The 22,821-nt window shown below is 36.7% G+C and overlaps 6 protein-coding genes across 12 annotated transcripts; 3 read left to right on the top strand and 3 right to left on the bottom strand.

The window, feature by feature from the left end:
* Positions 1 to 558: 558 nt before the first annotated feature.
* On the bottom strand, positions 559 to 1,259 carry PAM68 (PAM68-like protein (DUF3464)). The gene has a single exon (XM_012981951.2). The coding sequence runs from the start codon at positions 1,257 to 1,259 to the stop codon at positions 666 to 668; it is 594 nt and encodes a 197-aa protein (XP_012837405.2). The 3' UTR covers positions 559 to 665.
* On the bottom strand, positions 559 to 5,046 carry LOC105957959 (uncharacterized). Its single transcript, XM_012981950.2, has 5 exons — positions 4,509 to 5,046; positions 2,978 to 3,073; positions 2,838 to 2,886; positions 2,383 to 2,499; positions 559 to 1,777 (listed from the first exon to the last, which is right to left on the bottom strand). The coding sequence occupies exons 1-4, from the start codon at positions 4,920 to 4,922 to the stop codon at positions 2,405 to 2,407; spliced, it is 654 nt and encodes a 217-aa protein (XP_012837404.2). The 5' UTR covers positions 4,923 to 5,046; the 3' UTR covers positions 559 to 1,777; positions 2,383 to 2,404.
* A 1,370-nt stretch (positions 5,047 to 6,416) lies between these two features.
* LOC105957958 (cadmium-induced protein AS8) lies at positions 6,417 to 8,208 on the top strand. 5 transcript variants are annotated; one of them, XM_012981949.2, is made up of 4 exons: positions 6,417 to 6,645; positions 7,026 to 7,285; positions 7,384 to 7,665; positions 7,824 to 8,208. In XM_012981949.2, exons 2-4 carry the CDS (start codon positions 7,045 to 7,047, stop codon positions 7,835 to 7,837), a joined length of 537 nt encoding a protein of 178 aa, XP_012837403.1. In that variant the 5' UTR covers positions 6,417 to 6,645; positions 7,026 to 7,044; the 3' UTR covers positions 7,838 to 8,208. The 5 variants fall into 5 exon arrangements, with proteins under 5 accessions (XP_012837403.1, XP_012837402.1, XP_088672982.1 ...); XM_012981948.2 differs by having other exon boundaries at positions 6,466 to 6,645; positions 7,043 to 7,285; XM_088816856.1 differs by having other exon boundaries at positions 6,630 to 6,782; positions 7,043 to 7,285.
* A 7-nt stretch (positions 8,209 to 8,215) lies between these two features.
* LOC105957868 (putative polyamine transporter At1g31830) lies at positions 8,216 to 12,038 on the bottom strand. The gene is made up of 3 exons (XM_012981843.2): positions 11,717 to 12,038; positions 10,818 to 11,535; positions 8,216 to 10,481 (listed from the first exon to the last, which is right to left on the bottom strand). Exons 1-3 carry the CDS (start codon positions 11,849 to 11,851, stop codon positions 9,718 to 9,720), a joined length of 1,617 nt encoding a protein of 538 aa, XP_012837297.1. The 5' UTR covers positions 11,852 to 12,038; the 3' UTR covers positions 8,216 to 9,717.
* A 1,549-nt stretch (positions 12,039 to 13,587) lies between these two features.
* On the top strand, positions 13,588 to 16,934 carry LOC105957956 (uncharacterized). Its single transcript, XM_012981945.2, has 7 exons — positions 13,588 to 14,319; positions 14,883 to 15,030; positions 15,335 to 15,586; positions 15,758 to 15,838; positions 16,041 to 16,163; positions 16,370 to 16,435; positions 16,541 to 16,934. Exons 2-7 carry the CDS (start codon positions 14,885 to 14,887, stop codon positions 16,698 to 16,700), a joined length of 828 nt encoding a protein of 275 aa, XP_012837399.1. The 5' UTR covers positions 13,588 to 14,319; positions 14,883 to 14,884; the 3' UTR covers positions 16,701 to 16,934.
* Positions 16,935 to 18,100: 1,166 nt separating this feature from the next.
* On the top strand, positions 18,101 to 21,798 carry LOC105957957 (uncharacterized). Of its 3 annotated transcripts, none has more exons than XM_088816824.1 (4): positions 18,101 to 18,240; positions 19,194 to 19,660; positions 19,746 to 20,107; positions 21,183 to 21,798. In XM_088816824.1, exons 2-3 carry the CDS (start codon positions 19,204 to 19,206, stop codon positions 20,057 to 20,059), a joined length of 771 nt encoding a protein of 256 aa, XP_088672950.1. In that variant the 5' UTR covers positions 18,101 to 18,240; positions 19,194 to 19,203; the 3' UTR covers positions 20,060 to 20,107; positions 21,183 to 21,798. The 3 variants fall into 3 exon arrangements, 2 of the variants coding, with proteins under 2 accessions (XP_088672950.1, XP_088672948.1); XR_016030842.1 differs by having other exon boundaries at positions 18,190 to 18,241; positions 19,196 to 19,660; positions 19,746 to 20,745; XM_088816822.1 differs by lacking the exon at positions 18,101 to 18,240 and having other exon boundaries at positions 19,017 to 19,660; positions 21,053 to 21,798.
* Positions 21,799 to 22,821: the final 1,023 nt, after the last annotated feature.

Below are 22,821 nucleotides of genomic sequence, written 5' to 3'. Positions count from 1 at the left end.
CGCTTTTCCATTTTCTCATTATTACGAGAAACGTCCCCGAAACTTTTAACTATTTACGGAAACAACCACAAAACGTTTTCGACAGATGTCATGGCATTTAAGCTTCCAATACGTGGAAACACGTGTGTATAGAAGTTTTCGTTCATCGTATGATAACACTAATTACATTCCGAGTGGTAGGTTGTTGGGCCTATCCATATATGTTATGCTGAGTTTTTCATCCATGTAGGAACAAGCTAATAGGCCCATTAAATCTTTGAATTAGCCTTAATAAACTAGGACATGTTCAATTAAAATGAATGTCTACTGATTCATATCAAGGCCCAAATAGGAAAAATTGTCTGGCCCTTGCTAAAAGCCATTATTTTTCATTCGTTAGATGAAACACTCCCTATTAACGATCAATGAAATGCTACACCTGATATAACGTATCGGATGATTTTTAACCGTAAATAACTACCCACTAAACACACATATAGTGTGTTATTATGTGAAGATCAATGATTCAAGATCACCCCGATGTATTTCATCGAATGCAACATCTACGCAAACGGCACATATAACATAAACCAACATTTAAAAAAAAAAAATTAAAAATCAAGAAGGTAAAGGGAATGTGAACAAACCAGAAGAAAAGAAATGCAATAGCTAAGAGGAGGAGAACTCTAATACTTCTTATTAGAACCACCCCAAATAGATTGCCAGAAAACAGGCCAATTCTTCTTAGCTTCATTCCAACCCAACAGTGAGCCTTCCCTTAACGGATCCCAACTAGCGGACACAATTCCGTAACTAACCCCCAAAAGCGCAGTCCCGAAGAATACAAACGACACGATAAACGGCACCCACGTCGGTATATCGATTTTCAGACCAACTTTGAGGTAGTAGAAGAATGGGAAGAATAGCAGCCCTACAAAAAGTGGGATCCCAACAGAAAGCCCTATTCTGCTCATCATTCGATTTGTTACTATCTCCGGAATCACGTCTTCTTCTCGATCATCGTCATTTTCTTCCTCCTCTTCGTCTTCGTCTTCGCTTTCGTAATTTTTTTTCGATTTCTTCGAATTTTTAACTTTCTTTGGTCCAAAGCCTTTGGGAGAATTTAAAGTGGCGGAAACTAAATTGAAGTGTGTTGATTTGATTTGGTTTTTGGATAGTGTGGGTTTAAGGATTGGGAATTGGGTTCTGTGTTTGGTTGGGGTTAATGAAGGTGGTAATAATGGCAAAGGAGGTGTTCTTGCATAGGTATGGATTCCCATGGTTTGGTGTGCACCCAACTGAATTAATTTCAGTTGAGTTTTTTTTACACAGTGTTTTGAAATGGTTGGTGGGAATTGTCAGTCAATTAGAAGCTTATCTCCGTGAGAGGGAGTGTACATTTACCATTATACCCTTAAGAATTTCTGATATGCTATTACTCAAAACCCCTTATCTTTTAAGTAAATGACAAGAAATAAAAATTGAAAAGTAACTACACAGAATTCACAGACTTTCTTCCAAGTATAGAATTTTTTTCTAGCATGTCAAAGGAGTTATTATAAGCACCTATACAGGAATATATGTAGTGTCAATTAGGATTATTAGTTCAACTACTTTATTTTTTTTTCGGTTTTTTTAATCCATTGCATATATATATATATATATATATATAAAAGGCAGGTAGTTTTTTTTTTACCATAGAAAGGAATGAAAGCAGTTTAACTGACTCAGCCTTGCAAGTAGAGAAGCTTTTTAAGTTGCTGCAACAGACTTATCCAGCAAATTGTGCATTTCAATCCTGTCAAAAGAGAACATTGGCAAGAATTTAATGTAGCGATCGTATTGATTAAGTTCTGATTTATGACAGGCAATGCTTAAGTATCGGAAAGTATTTCAATGGTAGATGGTTATATTATATTTAACATGGAAATCATCGTCAGCTAGGAGTATGCACCACCGGGTATGCAACTCGAGACTGTCGTTTCATCTTGGTACGCAAACGAAATAAAACGTCAACTTTGCATCCTATTTTCATCTTTCAACTCATTCTAGATATGTTTGAGTTAATTAACAAAGGTATAATTAACTTGAAAATGAACTGTTGACAGTGTATGTACTAAAATAAAAATCGATATTATCCATGGGAGAAAGCTATTTACCATAAAGCCCTTCACATCAAAGTTTGAACCAAATCATGTAATGGGATCTTTTATTCTAAGTCCATATAATAACTAATGAAATATAATACGGTTAAAAGCTGTGCAAATTTCATATTGAGTTTTCAAGAACAGGATTTAAAATATCTGATACAAAGGATAGCATTTCAATGCACGTCAGCACCACTAATTTGCACACAATTAACAAAAATCACAAAATGACCAGAAAAGTTGAAGGACTCCTTACCTAAGAACTTTCAGCAAGCATGTCAAGCTGCAGTCGATGGGATGCCAAAACGGCTCTGAAGTGAAGCAATGCCTTTCTCAGAAGTTTTTGCAAGCTCGGGAATAGATGTTTTAACAACTGAAACTCTCGAAAACAAGAAAGAATTAATTAGACTTGAAATCTTATTTTTCTTTAGCATATTATGCCAGACAATGAACTTTATACAATGTGACGGAGAAGATATGCAGCGTTGCTGTACTACCACTCGAACTTATCAAGTGCTTAGTTTAGCTAGTTGAGCGATAATTCTTATTTACGTTTTGAAGTTTCTAGCAAAATAAACCACAAATTCTGCGAGAGAGAGATGCTAAACCATAATAAAAGGAAAAAAAACAGATGGTTGGACTTAAACTGCTTGTCAGACATGGTAAAACGATATTCTTAAGTTCATTTATTGTAAGAGATAACAAACTTACGGCGAGATGCAGTGGCTTGTGCTTCTGCTATAAACTCTGTATATGAAGCCTGAAACGAAACCCACAGGTAAGATGGACAGATGTTAAGACATAAAAGGAATCTACCTGGAGCAAGTTAGACATTGGAATCGAGTACCTACCTTCATTGCTTCTCTACCTTCTTCGATACGATCCGACATCTTTTTATATTCTTTTTCTGCCTCGTTCATTACTTGCTCACATGCTTGACTCTGTATCTGTTACAAAAACAAAGATGCGCACACTTTCTCTTATCATATTGGAAAATTTAGGACACAGATTATGGCAATGTCAGGAACCAGATCCGACATAAGTTAACAAAAACAAATTAAAGATTTAGACAGGGCAGAAGTACGATGTAACAATGTTTCTATAAAGAAAGATGTCTAACAAGTTTATTGTAGACCTCCACAGATACATATGCCATCGTGCGTGAGAAAAAAAATGAACTCCAGCAACTCTTAATTAACATAAACAGTGAAAAATGGCCGTTTACTTCCTCAAACTTCAGTGAAGTTTATAATTCACATGTTTTGATAATTAATGAACTTCATGCAATCCAATGTTCATCTCTGATGTTCATCACATGCATACAACACGATAACTTCTGCAAATTGAGTTTATGCTCTCCACCAGTACTAGTGTATAATCTATTCCAATTGTTGTACAGACCCATTTAAAAAGGTACATCGATACTCAACATCATATAAACACACAATTTATCTCTCATTGTTCAGTTCTCGGATTAAAAAAAAAAAAAAAAAAACAGAACACCGAACTAATGTTCATCTCTGCCTCCATAATCCAGAAATCGAGACAGTTAGCAAGACAGGCTGTAATTACAAGATGCTCTATATAATGTCAAATAGGCTTTACTTTACTCTTCTCGAAACACAGTATCGCAGAGATCTTCATGAAAAAACTTCACATTCTAAGCTCACAAACTTGTAATTTTTTTACATTTCAAATCTAAGACATATATAGTTACGGCTTTCTGCATGATTATATAAACTATGAAATCATTATATTCCAGAGCATCATATCCATAAGCATCGAGTATCTTCAAACTGCCAGCAGAAGACATTATCGTAAACAAATAGCACTTCAAAAACAGGGGTGAAAAACTTAGTTCAAAAACTGAGCAGGTGCTTTATTATTCTACAAATGACGAATCGTAATAAGAAATTACGCATGTATATTACAGATATATCTCAGATCGCAGGTCATTCGACAAATCAAACAAACACGAGTCGTATTACGTATTCCTAGAATTACTAATTTAGTAATTTCACAAATGATGATCATATATTCATAGCAAGATCTAAAATCAGAACTAAATTAAGGACGTAAAAAACAAAAAACCAGACACAATAGAGAAATCAGAAATATAAATCTAATAAAATTGTACTTAAATGCTACATATATGTAGATCGTAGAGAGAGAGAGAGAGAGAGAGAGAGAGAGAGAGAGAGAGAGAGAGAGAGAGAGAGAGAGAGAGAGAGAGAGAGAGAGAGAGAGAGAGAGAGAGAGAGAGAGAGAGAGAGAGAGAGAGAGAGAGAGAGAGAGAGAGAGAGAGAGAGAGAGAGAGAGAGAGAGAGAGAGAGAGAGAGAGAGAGAGAGAGAGAGAGAGAGAGAGAGAGAGAGAGAGAGAACCTTGAGGCGCTTCTGAAGGCGACACTGAGACGCATCAACATCCTTCAAAATCTCTGAATGAGATCTCTCCAGCTGGAGCTTGACCGATTCCAGGTTAGAGGACGCCAGATCTTTCAGATCCGAAATCGTGTTTAAACTTTTGAGCGACCGCTGCGGCGGCGGCGATGTGGAGAATCGAGTAGGCTGCATCCTCTTCGAACCTGATGCGCCTGCGCCGCCATTTTTGTTGCTCTTCTTCTTCAGTGACGCAGCGATGTCAGCGAATCCATTCAGATCGAAATCGAACTTTGCCGCGGGAGACTCGGCCGGTGATGGAGTGGGGCTCCTGGTCGCCGCTGCTGTAGCCGACGGCGGTGGGGGAGGTGACGCTAGAAAATTGGCTGCTGATGATTTCTTCGTTGCTCTTCTCCTCATCTCTCAATTTTTCTCTTTGGAATTTGCGATCTGTTTGTGGGTGATTTTCCGTAGAGTGAGAAACACGGTGAATTTGTAGAGGCGCCAAATTTCTGAGATTTGAAAAAAGTTTGTAGAAGGGGAATTAAAATGGGGATGGCCGCTGGGGCTGCATACGGTGTCGTTTTGTATGATTTATAATCATATAGAATATTATTTTTAATTTTTAATAAATAAAATATATATGGTAAATTATGAACTCACGAGGTAATGTCAAATTACAAAGAACCCCTTCATGTTTAGGTAATTAGAACTATTCGTCAACCATAAATATTCTTACACGTCCACTCTTAGGGTAACAAATTCAACATAATCTTTTAGATTTCAGTCTCTGGTTTGTACTCGTTTTGTGCAGAAATGCAGTTTCTGATGAACCACAATCTGATAAGTACAAGCCGAAAAACATATCTTATGATCATCTTACTTCAAATATGGAGATTGAATGAGATAAAACGGGTACAAACTTGATAATATTCCATAGGCTGCGGCTATATGCAATACTCATTCCACTTGTGCAAGACCAAATTAAAGAAAGATTCTAAAAGATTCTATTTTATTAAGATGGAATGACAAGTATGCCCATAAATTAAATTGTGTTTTTTTTCTCATGTAAGACCAAATACAAATAATGAGAAAAAAAAAATCGACACCAAGGTGTCGAAAAACTATGCTATAAAGCGACACTTAAGCGTCGAATTTAATAGGTAAAAATCGACATTGACATGTCGAATTTATAGCACAAATTCAAATGTCGAATTTTATACCTCAAAATCGACATCTAAATGTCGAATTTTATACCTGAAAATCGACATCTAAATGTCGATTTTTACCTGTAAAATTCGACATCTACATGTCGAATTCGTCTGCGCGGGATTTTTTTTGGAAAATCGATATTCTAGCTAAAAAGCCCCTTAAATGCATACATTCTTGGGTTCTTCCATTGTAGAATCTTCTATTTTGATGTCTTATGACTCCATACTTGCCATCTTTGTAAGATTTGTTGAGTTTTGATGATTTTGAATTTCTAGGTTTTGTGGGTTAATGGAGGAGGAAGGAGAAAGGTCTTGTGGGTTTTGGAAGATGGAGAAGATGATAGTTGGTCTTGTGATAGAGTTTTTTGTGTTTTTGAATTTTTGGTCTTGCATATTTGGATTTTTTTTTATTTTTTTAATAAATAAGGGTATTATAGTATTTATACATTGAAAATTTTAATTTGATCTTGCACAAGTGGAATTAGTCTTGCATATAGCCGCAGCCTATTCCATATAATCTCAAAGATTTTACTAAATTTGACATCACGAATGTGGACGTATAAGAATATTTATAATTAATAGATAATTGTAATGACCCAAACAGAAGAGAAGTTTTCATAATTTGACCTTATCTCAGCGGGTCCTCGTAAAATCGTGTGGCTTACAAGAAATATATAATTAAAAAATAATAGTATTGAATAATGAGCGGGTGGGCTTAATCGGATCATCTAAATGTGGACCATTATCCACATTTATCATCAAAGATTTGTACGAAGTCGGGTCGGGTCCAACTGCAGTGCGGGCCATACAGTTTCGCCCAATTTCAGCCTCAAATCTTCAAGTGGGAAGAAACTGAAAAGTGAAAACAACTCCGCTGCTTATCCATTTTACAATTATACAGTGGCCATGAATGCTTGAGCCTGCAATTCCAGGTTTTTCCTTTCAAGATTTTCTGCTAATATTATCGTAGATTTATTAGATTCTAGATTCATCAACGAACAAATGCCGTTATTGCACGTAAATTTGCCGTGGTTGTGTTTTTAGTTGGATTTTTGTTCGTGCACACAAGGTGTTTGATGCTGGTTCTCTGTGTATGAGTAAATGCATAAGTTTGTATCTGCACGTGTCTTGTGTGTGTTTGTCTGTTTTAATACACAAGAATTAATCTTGACAAAAACGAAATAGTGATGATTATATTTCTAATTGATGCCTTTGTTATCGAAGAGAAAACTTATTATGCAAGTAAATAGTGCTAATTGTTGAATCATCACGCAGTTTTTATGGTCTGTAAATTCATTCATTCTTTTTTTAGTTTGAATTTTCGGGTAGATATGATTATAAAGGGAATTTTCAAGAGATACGAGAGGTGGAATCCCGTGCATCCGACATACGGAGCCTTTTGGGGTATCGGAGTAGGCATCGGCTGCGGCATAGGTTGGGGCCCAGGCTTCGGCCCTGAAGTAATCGGCTACGTCGGAGCTGGCTGTGGTGCCGGATTTCACATCGGGATGACTTTGCTCGGCATCGGCATTGGCTTTCCCGCCAGTTATCTACTTACAGTTCCTCACAGTGGTACCTAACACACTTGAATTTATATCTTTATCAAAACAAAAAAAAAATAATAATAACTCCGCGTGCTTAATTGCGTTAACTCGTTATATTTGTTGTAGCTTTTATGGCGACAAAGAAAGGCGCACTCGATTTTGCTCAAACCGGGATTCGGAATGGAAGCAGAAGTAGTAGTGCAGGAGATGGGTGGGATGAAATTAATTCACATAATATTCCCGGTGTAGGTCAAAGTCAAAGCGCATCGTTTTCAGGTTTCGAGTACGATAATTCGACGGAGAACCAAAGAAGTTTGGCTTACGTGAAGAGCATGTTGGTTCCCCGGGCTGAACATATTACCGGCTGTTTGCAAAGAGTCAGTGGCGGCTTCTTTCCTAGGGATAGAGGTACGATGCAATAAATTATTATTTGTTAGTTTTTTTTTTCTCTGATGGAAATGGATTGAGTATATCTGATAGAGTTACGATTAGATATATAATTGTCGAGCTTTAGTAGAAATATTATCGTTCCTTATCGACGTGCATTCTCTTTACGTTTCTTGCAGGTTCTAAGAGCTGACTAGACGACCCTTATACGTTTCCATTCTGCAGAGATGAAAATCAATTTAATGCAACATTCTAGTTGCTAGGAAACGAATCTCGGAAATGGGGGCAGAATTGGAGCGGCCCCCATTGCTACTAGGGCTAGGAGAATGAGTCTCCGAGCGGTGATGGCGATTTTGTAATTTATACTCTCCATACTCGTCATCAAAGTGATTGCGATTTTTTAATGTATAATCTTCGTGATACTCCCCAAAGTCGTGATCATCCTACAAAAAAACCCAATTTCGATTTCGAGTGTAATGCATAAAATCCATAGGGGTAGTACTCTCCGAACCCGTTATCAGACTCACAATCGTCGTTGAAGTAATTCAATTTTGGATCTCCAAACTCGTTGTTCACAAAGTGAAAAGGGGTTTTATAACTTTTATTAGGCTCACTTGCCCTAAATCGGCCGGAGTTCAATTAGACCCTTCATCGTCTAATTGAAGAAACTGTATATTCGTATTTCAAGTTACACAAAAAAAAATCTACGACAGAATGTGCGTTGATATAAAGTAGGGGTGAAAGTTGGAACGAAATTTCCAATTTCCAATTTCTAGATGTATGCATATATCTAGAAAAAAATGGCGAAATAAACGGGAGGTATAATTTCCGGAATGGTTCTAAAGGAGACACTGTCATACGTATCCTGGCTGTACTTGACCGCGATCGTACGCATATCATCTGAGCCGTTTTTCCAATAACAGAATCGATGCGAATCCGTCACACGGTCTTGTAAATCTGACGGCTGATAGAGCGTGGAGTGCTGCAGTGTCGCATTCCAAGGCCTTTCCCATGGAATAAGAATACAAAGAGCCAAGAAAACCGAAGAAGCCGCCACCATAGACGGCAAATATCTAGTCATACCGTACGATATAAGGGATAGCTCCGACAATTAATTAGCCATGCTCTCCAAACTCTCGATCCGAACCCTAATTATCCCGCCTAAATACGCCACCCTCACGTATCTGTCCAAGAAACTTCTTCAAGTGGGGCCCGCCACGTCGTAGTTTCGGAACTTCAAAATCAAGTCTTCCGTTCTGATGATGTCATAGCGGGAGAAGATGCCGCCGCTGCGGTCGATGAATCCTTTGAAATCGAATTTGGATCATCTGATTTCTAGGTTTCTCTGTCAACCGCGGTTGGACTTGGAGCTGATCTGGGCTTCTGATGGCAACGGTCGAGGTAGTTGACCGCCAGGTGGAGGGTGTCCGGGTGGAGACCGAGGCTGTCCGCCATGTAGACGACGTGTTCGACGCAATAGGCCTGGTCGACCGCACTGATGACGTGGCGCTGGAATTTGTTGATGTAGCCCGTGAGGGGTCTTTACTCAAGTTCTCTGGTGTGTAGGTTCTTGTAAAGATCCTCGGCAATGTCTTTCATGCTTGGGTTGTCTTCGTTGATGTCGACAGCTGTTTTGTGATGGTCGGGGCGCGGTGCGACCGTGGATGAAGGGATGAACGGGGATGCAGGGCCCATGTTGTTGCTGCTGCTGCTGACGTCAGCAATATTGATGGTGTAATTATCAATTTGAATATTGTTGGGGAGGGCGGGGGTTGGGGATCCAGGCGGTGGTAGGCTATTTCTGACAACCCGTTTGCGGCGGTGGGTTCTTGCAGGCGCCATATATCATGGAGTATACAGGTGATGAAAAATTTCTTCAGGGTTTTCAATATTGTAGACGAATGTTATGAGTATTGCATTTGTGTATGTGCATGTGTATATATAATATATAGATACGTATTTCTAAGAGAGAGAGAGAGAGAGAGGTTGTAGAACCAGAATTACGTATGAATTGGGACAATTTAGAGACAATATAGCCTGCCTTTTCAAATTCAGTTGATCGTCTAATATTACTCATCGATTCGCTCTTGGACCGATAAACGAGCCGATCAACATTTCACTTTCCGGAGCAGCACCATGAATATCCGGCAAATCCGAACTCACCGAAAACCTTAGCAAACCCTTCTTCTCGATGTACTTCATCAACGGTTGAAAAACCAACCCAATTCCAACACAACCAACACTCACGACAAAAACCTTTAGCGTCGAAAAAGCCAACACAATGCACATCAAAACCATCGGAGGCACACAAATCAAAACAGCCCCCACCTTCCCCACGGGCACCTTATAAGGCCTCGGTGCAAACGGAGCTTTAATCCTCAACCACACAAACGCCGTAAACTCCAACCCCATTCCAAAGCAGTACAAAAAATTCTCCGCCGCTACAATTTCTTGAAAGCTCATCCAAGAAAGCATAAGCACACCAGAGGCAGAAAAGAGAATTCCGACTAGAGGTGTACCGTAGCGTGACCGCCTGGCGAAAACTTCCGGAAGCATCCCTCGTTCGGCCATGCCGAGTAGCTGGAAAGAGTCGGCGCTCATCTCCGCCACAAACATGCCCATGTTGGCCATTGCTGCCGCCGCCTGAATCCACCAGCTCAGCCACGCTCCTCCGATCAGTTTAGCCACCTCCGAGAAGTAACCGTCGGTCCATAGCTCTCGATTCAGGGGAATAGCACCTGTTCCGGTTAATAGAGGGAGGAAATACGCGAGAACAACAAGAATCATCGCGTAAAGCAGAGCTTTCGGCAAGTTTTTCTTCGGATTCTCTACTTCTCCTGCAAGTAGGATAAAAAAATCAAATTAAATCTACTTGATTCGGGATCAAGTCATTAAAAGCTAGATTTGTTAACATAACAGGGAATTTGAACACATATATTCGTTCCATAACCTATGAAGTTCAGACTCGCGCTCGATTAGGAAAGAAAAATAATAAATATGTGAAAAAAAAAAATCAAGATACTCGAGCTCGATTCGAAATTCGGCTCGATTAAAGCTCGAGTCGATTGCTTATCAAACCAAGCTCAAACACAAAGTTTAAAGCTCGAATATGAAAATGAAAAAAAGCTTAAAAGACCATGCGCCCAAAATACTTGATTCATTTACACCCGTACCTGCAAGTGTACTTATCGAGTCCCAATAGTTGAGATTCCAAAAAAGAGTGTTTAGATACAAACTCCAGTCCACAGCGTGTATATCACCAGCTAACCATCTCTGAGGCTTCATCTTAGGGATCGAAACGAAGCCCATTACAGCAAAAGGGAGAATCGAGAATATCCCGATCACTACAGCCGCCCACCCAACAATCGACAGACCTCTGTAGTTCAAGTACGTTAAGACAATCGTCAGTGCAAGAACCGCCGCTACCCGAGGAAGACCGCCCCCCAATGCAGGGATCCCTGATTTGAGATAATCAAGAAACAGAACAGGGTAAAGCGCATTATCGACAACTCCACTGATCCACTTCATAAACCCTAGCTGAAAACCCCAAAATGGTCCTAAAGCAGAGGAGACCCAAACAACGTAGCCGCTGTTTTCAGGAAACATTGTGACCATCTCTGCTGTTACTAGGGCTTCTGGAACACTCCAGAACAATGGGAATATCAGAAACCCTAAAAGTGCGAGGAGTGGTCCGGCGGCTTTCACGGAGTCTTCGACGCCAAAGGGTCCGCCTGACACCTCGTAAAATATGATGAAGATTAGGGGTATAATCGAGATTTTCCGACTGCCGCCGGCTCTGGGAGAAGGGGTTTCGTTGCTCCAGGTAGAATTAGCGCCGCCGCCGCCGCCGCTTTCTGCCGCCGGAGTACTACTTTCTGCATCCCTCAATTTCTGCAATTAGTGGTATCAAATCGCCGGAATGAGAAAGTTATGTTTGAATGGGTGATTAAACCCTAAATTGAGTAGAGATCGAGAAAAGCGTTGAAACAGAGAGAACTTTCTAAAAAAATTCAAGCAAAATCGATTTACATATGAATCTGCGTACATGTGTGTGCGAGTGTGTGATTTGTACCTTGTGGTGAGTGTGCAGTGATGGTTGTACTGTACAATCATTAGCAGCAGATGGATAATCAGAAACTATTTGAGCTGTAGGAGAATCAAAATCACCGCCAAAACTGCGTTTTGCTTTTTCTTCTCTTGGCACCATTGTTGGTGGGAAGGAATATTCATTCACGAGAAAATATTCAACATATATATGCAAAATCACTGTATCTATTTATTTATTTTAAAACTGAAATTAATTTAATCAATGGAAGTTTGAGAGGGAGCAATGGAGAAGAGGAAGATGAGATTCAAAAAGATGCGAATTTTTCAGTAGTCAACGTCGAGATTTCAAATGTTTTTGTTTAAATAATATTTTTGAATTTTTTTTAAATGGAAAAATGAGTTTTTTTAGTCCAAGTTTACTAGTCAATTGGTGTGCAATGACTAGGAGTGAAAGTCGAATGAATCGGATCGGATCGGATCGGAATTAGACTTTCTGGAAAATTTTCAAAAAAATTCATAAGTGCAAAATCAATTCCATTTCAATTCCAAAATTTTCGGAATCTAAAAGTTGTTCCATTTTCAAAAAACCCGGAAATTTCGGAATTTCGAAAAAAAAAATCGGAAATCACATAAACTTTAAAATTTCAATACTTAGCCGAATATTTCTAAAATGTTCATAACTTATCAAAATTAAGAACATCTACGTCGATAAAAGTAAAACTAATAACTACTAAATTTCAGTTAAAAAAAGTAAATAAAAATAAACATAACATAATATCCAGTAAAACTTCTAACAAGAATTCATTATGTCAAAATCCTAAAACAAACTTATAGATGTATTTTTCGGAAAAATAAGTATTGTATAGTATATATTATTATAAGTGTATTTTTTGGAAAAAAAATGGATTTTTTCGGATTAATTCGGATCGAGAATCGGAAATTCCAAATTTATTTTATATAATACCAAATTCAATCCAAAAGAATTGGAAAAAATCAGAAATCGGAATTTCAGAAGTCAGAATAAAAAAAGTTTTCCCAAAATCGAAACTTTTCGGATTGGAACCGGCGAAAATTTGAAATTCCTTCACAACTCGCACCCATAGTAATGACTATAATATCATTGATGACGTGGCTATTTTGCTTCCTTCAAATAATATTTAACACTTACCCCTCAGTATTACCTTTGATACTTATCCCGTCACACATTATTCATTTTTGTGTCTTAAATACCTCTCAACTTTTATTGGATTGAATAATTGAAAAGTAATTTAATTAATTTATCAATGATATTAATTGAAAAGTCAATACACCTTCCTTAGATATAGAGCGAAGCTTGAGAGTTTTCACTAATCTGATGACAATATTTTATAATTAGCAATGGATTACTCTAGTTGTTGGACGGATTTAGATCGCTCATGACGGCGACGACGGTACTTGGACGACGAGTTTGCGGCGGCCTGGCATGGGCGACGGGGAACGGGAAGGGACGGGGTTTCAGGAGAGGCGTTTTTATTTTATTTTTGCAAAATACTTGATCAATCATTTAGTGTTGTATAAACAAACAAAGAGTAATTTAATTAATATAAAAGATGAATTTCAGATTGTAGTGTATCAGAAATTGGATTTGCCACAAAATGAATACAAACTAGAGAACATTTCACATAATATAAAAGATTATGTTTAATATGACACCATAATGGTGGATGTGTAAGAAAGTTGAGGAGTAGTTGTAATTATCCAAACATGAGGGGTTTTTTCGTAATTAAACCATAACTCATGGTGGAAATGAGACCCATTAGCAGCCCATATGGCCCATTGGGCTGGAAATGATATACACGGTATATAAACCTAACTCCAACCTAATCTTCCCACTTTCTCAATCTCAATCTCTCCCTCAAAACAGAGAATTTCTCTTTTCCCCCTCAGTCTCAATCTCTCTTCTCTCTCTCTCTCTCTCTCTCTCTCTCTCTCAAAACATTTTCAGCAGCCGTTCTCTATCAAAACAACAGAAGCCATGGCAAACAGCTTCTTTGTTAGCCATTTTTCTTGGAATTCCTGTGAAGATAAAGAATTAATGGAAAATAAATTTTTTGTTCTTGCCCTTGTTCGTATGCTCCTGAGCCACGTGGCCACGCCGCCAAGCCCCGCCAAGCCGCCTCGCCGCCAAGCCCCGCCAAGCCGCCTCGCCCCAAGCCCATTTTCAGCTGGGCAAGCCCATTTTCAGGAGGCCGAGGCCAAGCCCATTTTCACATTTGCACGAGTGACGGTATTTTAAAAAATAAATATAAATAGTACCCGTTTTAGACGCTTCCCTCTCTCCTCCTTTCAAATTCCGCTCATTTGATCTCTCTCATTCCCCCAATTCCAATTCCGTTCTCCTGCTCTGATTCCTCACAAACCCTACCCTTAAATCTGAGGTATGATCTGTAGTTTGAACTTTTCTATCCAGATTTTTTTGCATGTTAATTTTCTACTTTTACTGATTTTGTTCTTTTTCCCTCTGTACTCCCTGCTTCTCTGTACTCGCTGCTTCTCTACTCGGTACTCGCTTCTTCTCTCCTTGGTACTCGCTGCTTCTCTCCTCTGTACTCGCTGCTTCTCTTCTCTGTACTCGCTGCTCCAGAAGAGGTACGATCTCGAATTTTTACTTCATTATTCTGCTGATTTTTTTGATGTATATCTGATTTTTTTGACTCGGCATTGAATTAGGATATTCTGTAGATCGTTGTGATACTACGTGTTTTAGTTTTTCTCATTGTTGATATTTGAATGCAGTAGGTTTTGAATTAGGATTTTGATGTATATTGAATTATGATATTCTGTAGATCGTTGTGATACTACGTGTTTTAGTTTTCCTCATTGTTGATATTTGAATGCAGTAGGTTTTGAATTAGGATTTGCTCTGGATTTGAATTCAATAGGATTTGAATTAAATTTTCCTGCAGTAGGTTTTGAATTAGGATTTGCTCTGGATTTGAATTCAATAGGATTTGAATTAAATTTTCCTGCAGTAGGATTTGAATTAGGATTTGCTCTGGATTTGAATTCAATAGGATTTGAATTAAATTTTCCTGTAGATTGTCATTGTTTTTGTACAAGGTTTGGTTCTCTGATATTTTATGGTTAATTTCTACTTACTGATTTGCCTATTTTTTTTTTTCATTTTTTCACCTGTTTTGATGTATCAACAGTCATGTCTAAAAACGAGTCCAATCCAAACACCATTGAAGAACCACCAGTGACACCATTGAGTGAGGAGATTCAAAATTTAATTAATGAACCTCGAAGCATTCCCTCAATGGAGGAGTTGATTGGAACGGCACTTCCTACTCCTCGTTCGTAAGTAAATTTTTGTATGAATTAAAACATGGAAATTTTTACCTTGGTTAGGTTTTTTACTTGCTTGAACATTACATTTTGATTATTTGAGTTCAGTCTTTCCTTGTTTTTTGACTGGAATTTTTTTCCATATTCTGCTTGTTTTTAATAAAAGATAGAAACTATAGCTGCGTTTGCCTTAACTTAACATAATAATCTCCTCCAACTTCAAAAAAGTAAACGGACTTGAAACACTGTGTGTTTTTATCTCAGTATAATACTAAGTGTATGATTTTTTTAATAATGTTTCCTGTTATTTTTACAGATCCTCAACGTTGATGACTCCATTGCAAAATCAGCAGACACTTCCAAGATCTGACACTACAAAGGTGCCAAACCCTTCTGTTCATGAATCGTCAACAGCTGCGATACGTATAGACACGGGTCAGTTGAATGTTGATCCTAGTCAAGATGAACAGAGAAAGCGGAAAGGTGCTTTTGGTCCTGTTCCTCGGGAAGTACAGCAAAAACGAACCAAGGAAAGAAGTGAGGGGTCCATTCAGACTAAATCTATTGGGTAATTATTGATTTACCTCTATTTTGCTTATTATTTTACTAGTATTGTTCAAGTTTTCTTCTGTGTTGAACATGTTGCATTGAAAGCATTGAATCATAATAAAAATTGATCCTATATTTTGTGTAATTATTGATTTACATCTATTTTGTGTACTTACTTTGGAATGAACAGTTCGGATTTATCATCTCATATAGCACGAACTGGCAGATATACAGTGGAGGCTCCTATTTTTTCTTCTTCAGTGCCTACTCTGTAAGTGAAAATATGTTGCGCTGTTCACATTTTTCTTCTTCGGCGCCTTTACTTTTTGCCTTGAGTTTTGATTTTATGAATGCTTGAAAATTAGATTTTAATTGGTTGGGAACAATTTTGCTTTGTTTGTATGTCTGAACATAAAGATTCCTCCAACTTCGAAGATAGTAAATAAACTTAATGTTTCCTTATATTTTTACAGTACATCAATGGAGTATTTTATACCTCAAAATCAGGAGACAATCCCACCATCTCTTACTACGGACGAAGTGAACCCTTCTGCGCAGAAGACTACATCAGAGTCTAATAAAACTGAAGCTCCCGGGTAATGACTCTTACTACTATTGCGCTGTACACATTTTTTTTCTTCTTCAGTGCCTTTATTTTTTGCTTTTAGTTTTAATTTTATTAGTGCTTGAAAATTAGATTTTAATTGGTTAACATTTTTGCCTTATTTGTATGTCTGAACATAAAGATTCCTCCAACTTCGTAGAAAGTAAGTACACTTAATGTTTCTTTCTATTTTTATAGTACCTCTACGGACACAGGGAACCCTTCTGCGCAAAAGACTACTTCAGAGTCTACAGAAGCTCCCGGGTAATGATTCTTACTACTAATTTATTTTTTCTTCAGTCGTGATGAATAATGTGTTTTCTTCAATGGTGAATCATAATATAAATTTGTTCCTTTATATGATGGTAGGTTAACGGACTCTCCTCCTGCTGAAACTCCGGTTCCGATATTGTCAACTTTTATTAAAGTTCCTGTTGAAGCCCTTGGGAATTTCGACAAAGGAAGAGCTGATTGCTGGGTTGAGTTGCTTAAACATGCCTCTATTATCCGCCATCCCCAGCCCCATTAACCAAATTCTGTCGTTCGAAAACCTGTTTTCTTGTTTGTAACTGAGCATTTGTTTGTAACTGAGCATTGTTGATTTTCTTATGTTTGATACATTTGTAAATTTTACCTAGACTATTCTGCCTTTCGAAAACCTGTTTTCTTGCTCTAAACTGAGCACAGTTGATTTTTTTATGTTTGATACATTTGTGAATTTTACCTAGACTAATAATACTTGCTTTTGGATCTGTTATTGCAGTAAGCATGAGGTTTTATGCACGTAATTTCCTATTATTATTATTGTTATTATTATTATTATTTTGCTAAATTAACAGGAATTTTGATTATCTTTTGGGTATTAATTTATAGAGGTTAAACTAAATTTTGATTCAAAATTGGTGGTAATTATTAGCTAGGTCTTGGACTGTTCCTCATACTTGTTGCTAAGTTAATTAAATAAAATATTTGATTTATTTGAATTTGAATGATTTAGTTAGCCAGTTAGGTGATGAGAATGTTGACCAAGCCAAGTACGAGGAACAGTCAAATTCAAATAAATCGATTTATTTTTATTTAATTAAACTATGTGAATTATTTCTCTTCGGCCCAACTTTACTTCAAATAAATCGGTTTATTTTTATTTAATTAAACTAAGGCAAATTTTGCCGCTCACAATTTAGCTTCATGGTCTTTCTCGTCCAAATGGAGTGGTTTTATTCATAGTAATTGTATTCCTATTTTTTGCTTCTGTGACATTGTTTTTCCTCTTGTAGACTTTTTATTTCCTTCGTAGTTATATATTAATTTTCTCATCAAAAAAAAAAAAAAAAAACTAAGTCAAATTCATATGTAAAGAATTATTTCTCTTCGGCCCAACTTTACTTTATAAAAGTACGATTTATTTCGGTGTTATTTGGGATGGAATTAGAGAAATTATATTGTTTTATAGGGTAAATTCCATTTTTTTCTTTATACTTTGGCTCGTATCACTTTATCTCCTTTTACTATTGATTATATTATTTTGCTCAATTTACTTAAAAAATTGTCTCAACGTGACTTCGGCGTAAGTCTGAAAATTAAAAAGAACCACCCCTTTCAATTTAAATAATTATTAAACAAATAAAAAATGAAATTGTGGATGGCATTGTGGACTATGTTTTCTCGTTGTCTTGATTTTTTTTTTTTTATTATATATATATATATATATATATATATATATATATATATATATATATTGTTTTTATAAAAATTATTTAAATTAGAGAGATGGTGTTTTTGTAATTTCAGAGCTTAGATAGATCAAACGGTGGAATTTACCCTATTATATATGATTTTTTTTTTCTTTTTTTATAATGATATTAATGTATTATTATGATTTGCAGTTGTATGAGTTTCAATGTATAACGCATATGTAAAGTTGGGCCTAAGAGAAACAATTCTTTAAAGTAAATAATTAGTTGCCACGTGTACTATAAATAAATAAATAAACCTAGTCCTGTCATATATTGAAAGCGTTTACCCAAGAAAGAATCTAGGGCTGCCTCCTATTCTCCGTTTCACGCAAGGTTGGTATTCTGTGCTTTTTAATTTCTTACTTGTTATAAATCTGAAATATTGTGGTTTGTTTGATTATGAACAAGTATTATATTATACACATGATTTTGTTTTTGCCCCAAATTTTATATTTATAATTCTGAGTCTATAAAATTCTTGTATTATCCCCAAATTTGGTTTCTTTTGCATATAATTACTGGGTTGTTAATAGTAGTTATTAGCATCATTCAATCTTTTTATAATTATGAACAAGGTTGTAAAATACAGGAATCGGACCCAAGTTGGTTAGGTCACCTCACGATTAATCGGTGTTGCGCGGCGGTGGTGATAAATCGGCTTTTTTAAGTTTTATGTAATATAATTTTAGATATTTTTTTGCAAATACTTTAAATATATTAAATATGATTTTATCCCCATCATTTATATTTAAATATATATTAAATATGATTTTATCCTAATCACATTTTAATAATAATAAGATCATAATATAATAAAAATTCTTACAAAATAAAAATAAATTGAAAATCTTGTTCATCCAAAATTATATTTGAACATTGGAAGCATATATCATTAGGTCCTAAAAAAAAAAGTAAAATTAACAAAATAAAACAAAGCATAAACTTATTTCTAAATGCCCAACTTTTCGTTTTATTTAAAAAAAAAAGAAAAAAAAAAACTGATTTTTGTTTGACCCGCCTCCAAGGTTTACCGCAACCCAACTCGGACCGCCTACAACCGCCTCACTGGTAAAAACCGAAACCGATTTTTCAGACATTTACACTAAAATTGTAAAGTTTTTAGACCGCCTTCGCCCCAGAGACCGATTAATCGACCGCCTCGACCGATTTTTAGAACACTGATTATGAGTAGTAGTTGGATTAGCCTTGTGTTTAAGTGGAATCAACATTACTCTAAAATTTCCTTCTTTTTTACTTATTTTTCAAACAAATCATGTTTCGAACAGGAAAAAAAAAATGTCGTCGGTAAGTTCGAACATTGCCCACCTCCAGAAGTTGATGGAATCATATATCTCTCACATGGCCAACAATATCGGGCCATTTGCCATGCAAGCCATACAAAACCACCCTTACTCGAATGAAGTTGAACAACACAATGAAGGGCTCGTGAATATGTCGCCTCAAATCGAGCAGAAGGTGGTTTTAGAGTTTCGTAGGATGGCCTACCTCATGGCCTACCTCCTTAGGGCATACTCACAAGAAACAACTCTTAGTCGTCTCCCTGGAGCGAGAGCTAACGTAGAGATGTTGAGGGCCCACGAGCAAATATGGCCCGATGTTCCCGTCTTACAACAAGCCAAGGCTTCCAGTGAGTTCTTCCTACAACATACGCTCAACTCCATCCAAATAGCCGATGCTTACGTGGAGCAAATCTCCGCTTACGCTCAAGAAAATAACGATCTCGCTTCTATGGGTATGATCACTTACCTCTCCATTGTGTCATTTTTATTTTGATTGAATTTTTTAATTTTTTGTTTTAATTTTTGTGTATGTACTAGAATGGTATGCGAAGCATGGGAGTATGTATTTGCCTAGGCCTTTAGCCATGTTAAATATACTGTTTAGCGCGCGAGTGAAAATCGAGGACTTGCCATCGAAGACGGACGAGAAGGTGGTGAAGTTGCGGGAGATGGGGTTCCATGTTACACATGAAGTAGACGATTGGGCCCCCACCGGCGACGTTCTTCTGGTGGAGTCAGCCCTGGATGATGTGAGGCGACTGTGTCAATACGTGAATGTCGACGATGAGCAGCCATCACTAGATTGGGTCCCTAACGGCATTATGGAAATAAGGACGGCGTCGCGACTTTAAACCATGTTACTCCTCCTTGGGTTTATTCCTTAGTTCGAACATTATCACGTACAGAGATTTTGTTTTCACATCATTCTAATTTAAATATTTATCTAATGCGATTCCGATATTATTTTTTCGGAGATAATCAAAATACATATTAGATTCCGGTCCGATTTCAGTTCTGAAATATTTTCAAAAGTTCTGCTGATAATATCAATAGTATCAAAAAATTTTCTTCAAAATTCAAGGCCGTTTTAGGGCTTTTGATTTGATGTATCACCATCGATTTACACAGTGGTATGATTTAATTGATATGTGTGTTTAAATGATTAAATGATATGTGTGTTTTTAGGCGAATGTATGATATGTGTGTTTAAATGATTATTTGACAAGTATTTTCGATGATCTGATCCCTGAAATCTCTTGAATCTAGAGATTGTTCATGAATCCTTGCGTGATCTGAAAAACCTAACTCTTTTGGTTGATTGACTCGATTTGAAGGGTTATTGCTGTAATTTTCTCGTAAATTCAATTGATATCCAGAAAAAAAAAATTATTTACATTTCATCTTTATATTAGACGCGCGTTGGTTTTTTACGTACTTCTGTCGCAATTGTTTTTGCTCCTGATATCACCGTGGCGTAGGAAGGAGTATATTTGATTAGTTTCTGCCTCATGGCTCAAGCCAGATTTAATTCTCAGTGGTGCGATTTAATTGATTTTGCAAAAAAAAATCGGATTCGTGATGTTTAATTGCTTTCCAAAAAGTTTTTAATGTCTATAAAAGACGAACTAATAGTCTAATATTAGTTAATGTTTATGCATGTGTCGGACAGTATTGATGTATCTGTCGTTATATGCTGCTGACTGCTGTCTATTTGTTTAAGACTATTTGAAAACTATTCCGCGTGTTTCTAGTCGAATAACTTGACCTAGTATCAAGTTGATAAACATCAATCAAGAGTATTGGGATTATGGATAAACACTCAATAGTGGTTTATTAAAATGCAGATGAGGTTGGTGAACGATCTGAAGAGCACCGCAGACTACGCAGAGGCGAAGCTAGGCAAGATAGAAGAAGAGCACGGGGATATTTTACTAGAGAACGCTAAACAAGTGCGCGATTCTTTGTCCACAATAGACGTGATCGACAACTCAGCAAGTTGCAGAAGCTTCTAGAGAGGTGGAGTAGCACGTGACGGTTCTGGGACATTCTCAAATGGTTTACGAGCAGTCGAAAGGAATAGCAGCTTCTCAAGTGGAGTTGCAACAAGGGCAGGCTCGAATGAAGGAGAATTTGACCGAAGGAATGACTTTCATACAGAGCTCGTACGAGAGTTTGGGGGGTGAAATCGTCAATTTGAGAAACGAATTAAGCGGTTGAGATAGACAAGGGGGTTGCCAAAGTTGGGGAAACAATGTTTTCGAAGATGAGTGTTTTGCAGAACAAAGCTGACGATATCGGTGACATGGCGGACACATCATTGGATAAACAAAAACAGCTTCTTGGTGGACAGACGGTCGCTCTCGAGGGTTTACATTTTCTCACCAAGTTTCAGTCACAGGCCCTTGAAGAAAGCAGGTAATTTTTACATCTTTGTTTGTATGTGTAATTTTAATGTAATTTTATTGAGTTTGTTCATTTTGCTACATTGAGAAAGTTTATTCATCTATTGTTTGTTTTGCGTGTATCGATAGTATGTTTTAGAGCATTGATTTGTATCAAAATTACATTGGTTATCTATATTTGATTTACATGCTTATGCTTCTATCAATTTGATGGGGATAAGTATATCTTTGATGTTAATTACCAACTTTTCTGTCAAAATAGTAGCGACTTTTTTATGTAATTTGTCGACGCGGCTGCATTTGTGCTACAATGTTTCGATTCAAATTGTGGACATCCATCTTTTTTCGTCGAATGTTTCTGCTACCGGAGTTAATATTCTCACTGTAGGGGTAGTTTCATTAATGCATTTAGGTCTTTGACAGATACTAATCGAAACGGTGCATTGTGTAGTGTTTCTTTTTTCTTTTTTGCCTCCCACATCGACGATGAGCAGCCATCACTAGATTGGGTCCCTAACGGCATTATGGAAATAAGGACGGCGTCACTACTTTCAACCATGTTACTCCTCCTTGGGTTTATTCCTTAGTTCGAACATTATCACGTACAAAGATTTTGTTTCACATCATTCTAATTAAAATATTTATCTAATGCGATTCCGATATTATTTTTTCGAACATAATGAGAATACATATTAGATTCCGGTCCGATTTCAGTTTTGAAATATTTTCAAAAATTCCGCTTATAATATCAATAGTATTATGTATTTTATATTATAAAAAAGCTGAGATGAATGACTGTGGAGACTGAGGTATATGTCTTCAATTCAAAAGTGAAGAATTTGTTGAATTGCCCTACAAAAAAAAAATATTAACAGATTATTCGCAGTCTTAATATAGTTAAACTTAAACCTCTATAAATTAATAAAATTCTATTAGTTTAATATAAGTTATAATGTATATGTATATGGTATGCTGTTCTTAAAAAAAATATTGAAAATTTAACGGCTTTATTGCAATTACTATCCTTGTATTATATAAAATTGCCATTGTTACTGAAGTAGGGTATTAATTGCTAAAAAAAGTAAATTATTAGGGGTTTTTTGCCAATAAAATAATATAGGGGTGGGTGGTTTTTTAAAATATGGATATAACATAGGGGTATTAATTGCAATAAACTCAAAATATTACCGGCGGGAACAGTTAGAGCAGAG

Source organism: Erythranthe guttata, chromosome 1 (genome assembly GCF_056151865.1).
Source record: "Erythranthe guttata isolate IM_541 chromosome 1, IM_541, whole genome shotgun sequence".
Taxonomy (NCBI): Eukaryota; Viridiplantae; Streptophyta; class Magnoliopsida; order Lamiales; family Phrymaceae; genus Erythranthe; species Erythranthe guttata.
The sequence above is the reverse complement of the archived record's forward strand: the minus strand, read 5'-3'. Positions and strand labels throughout refer to the sequence as shown.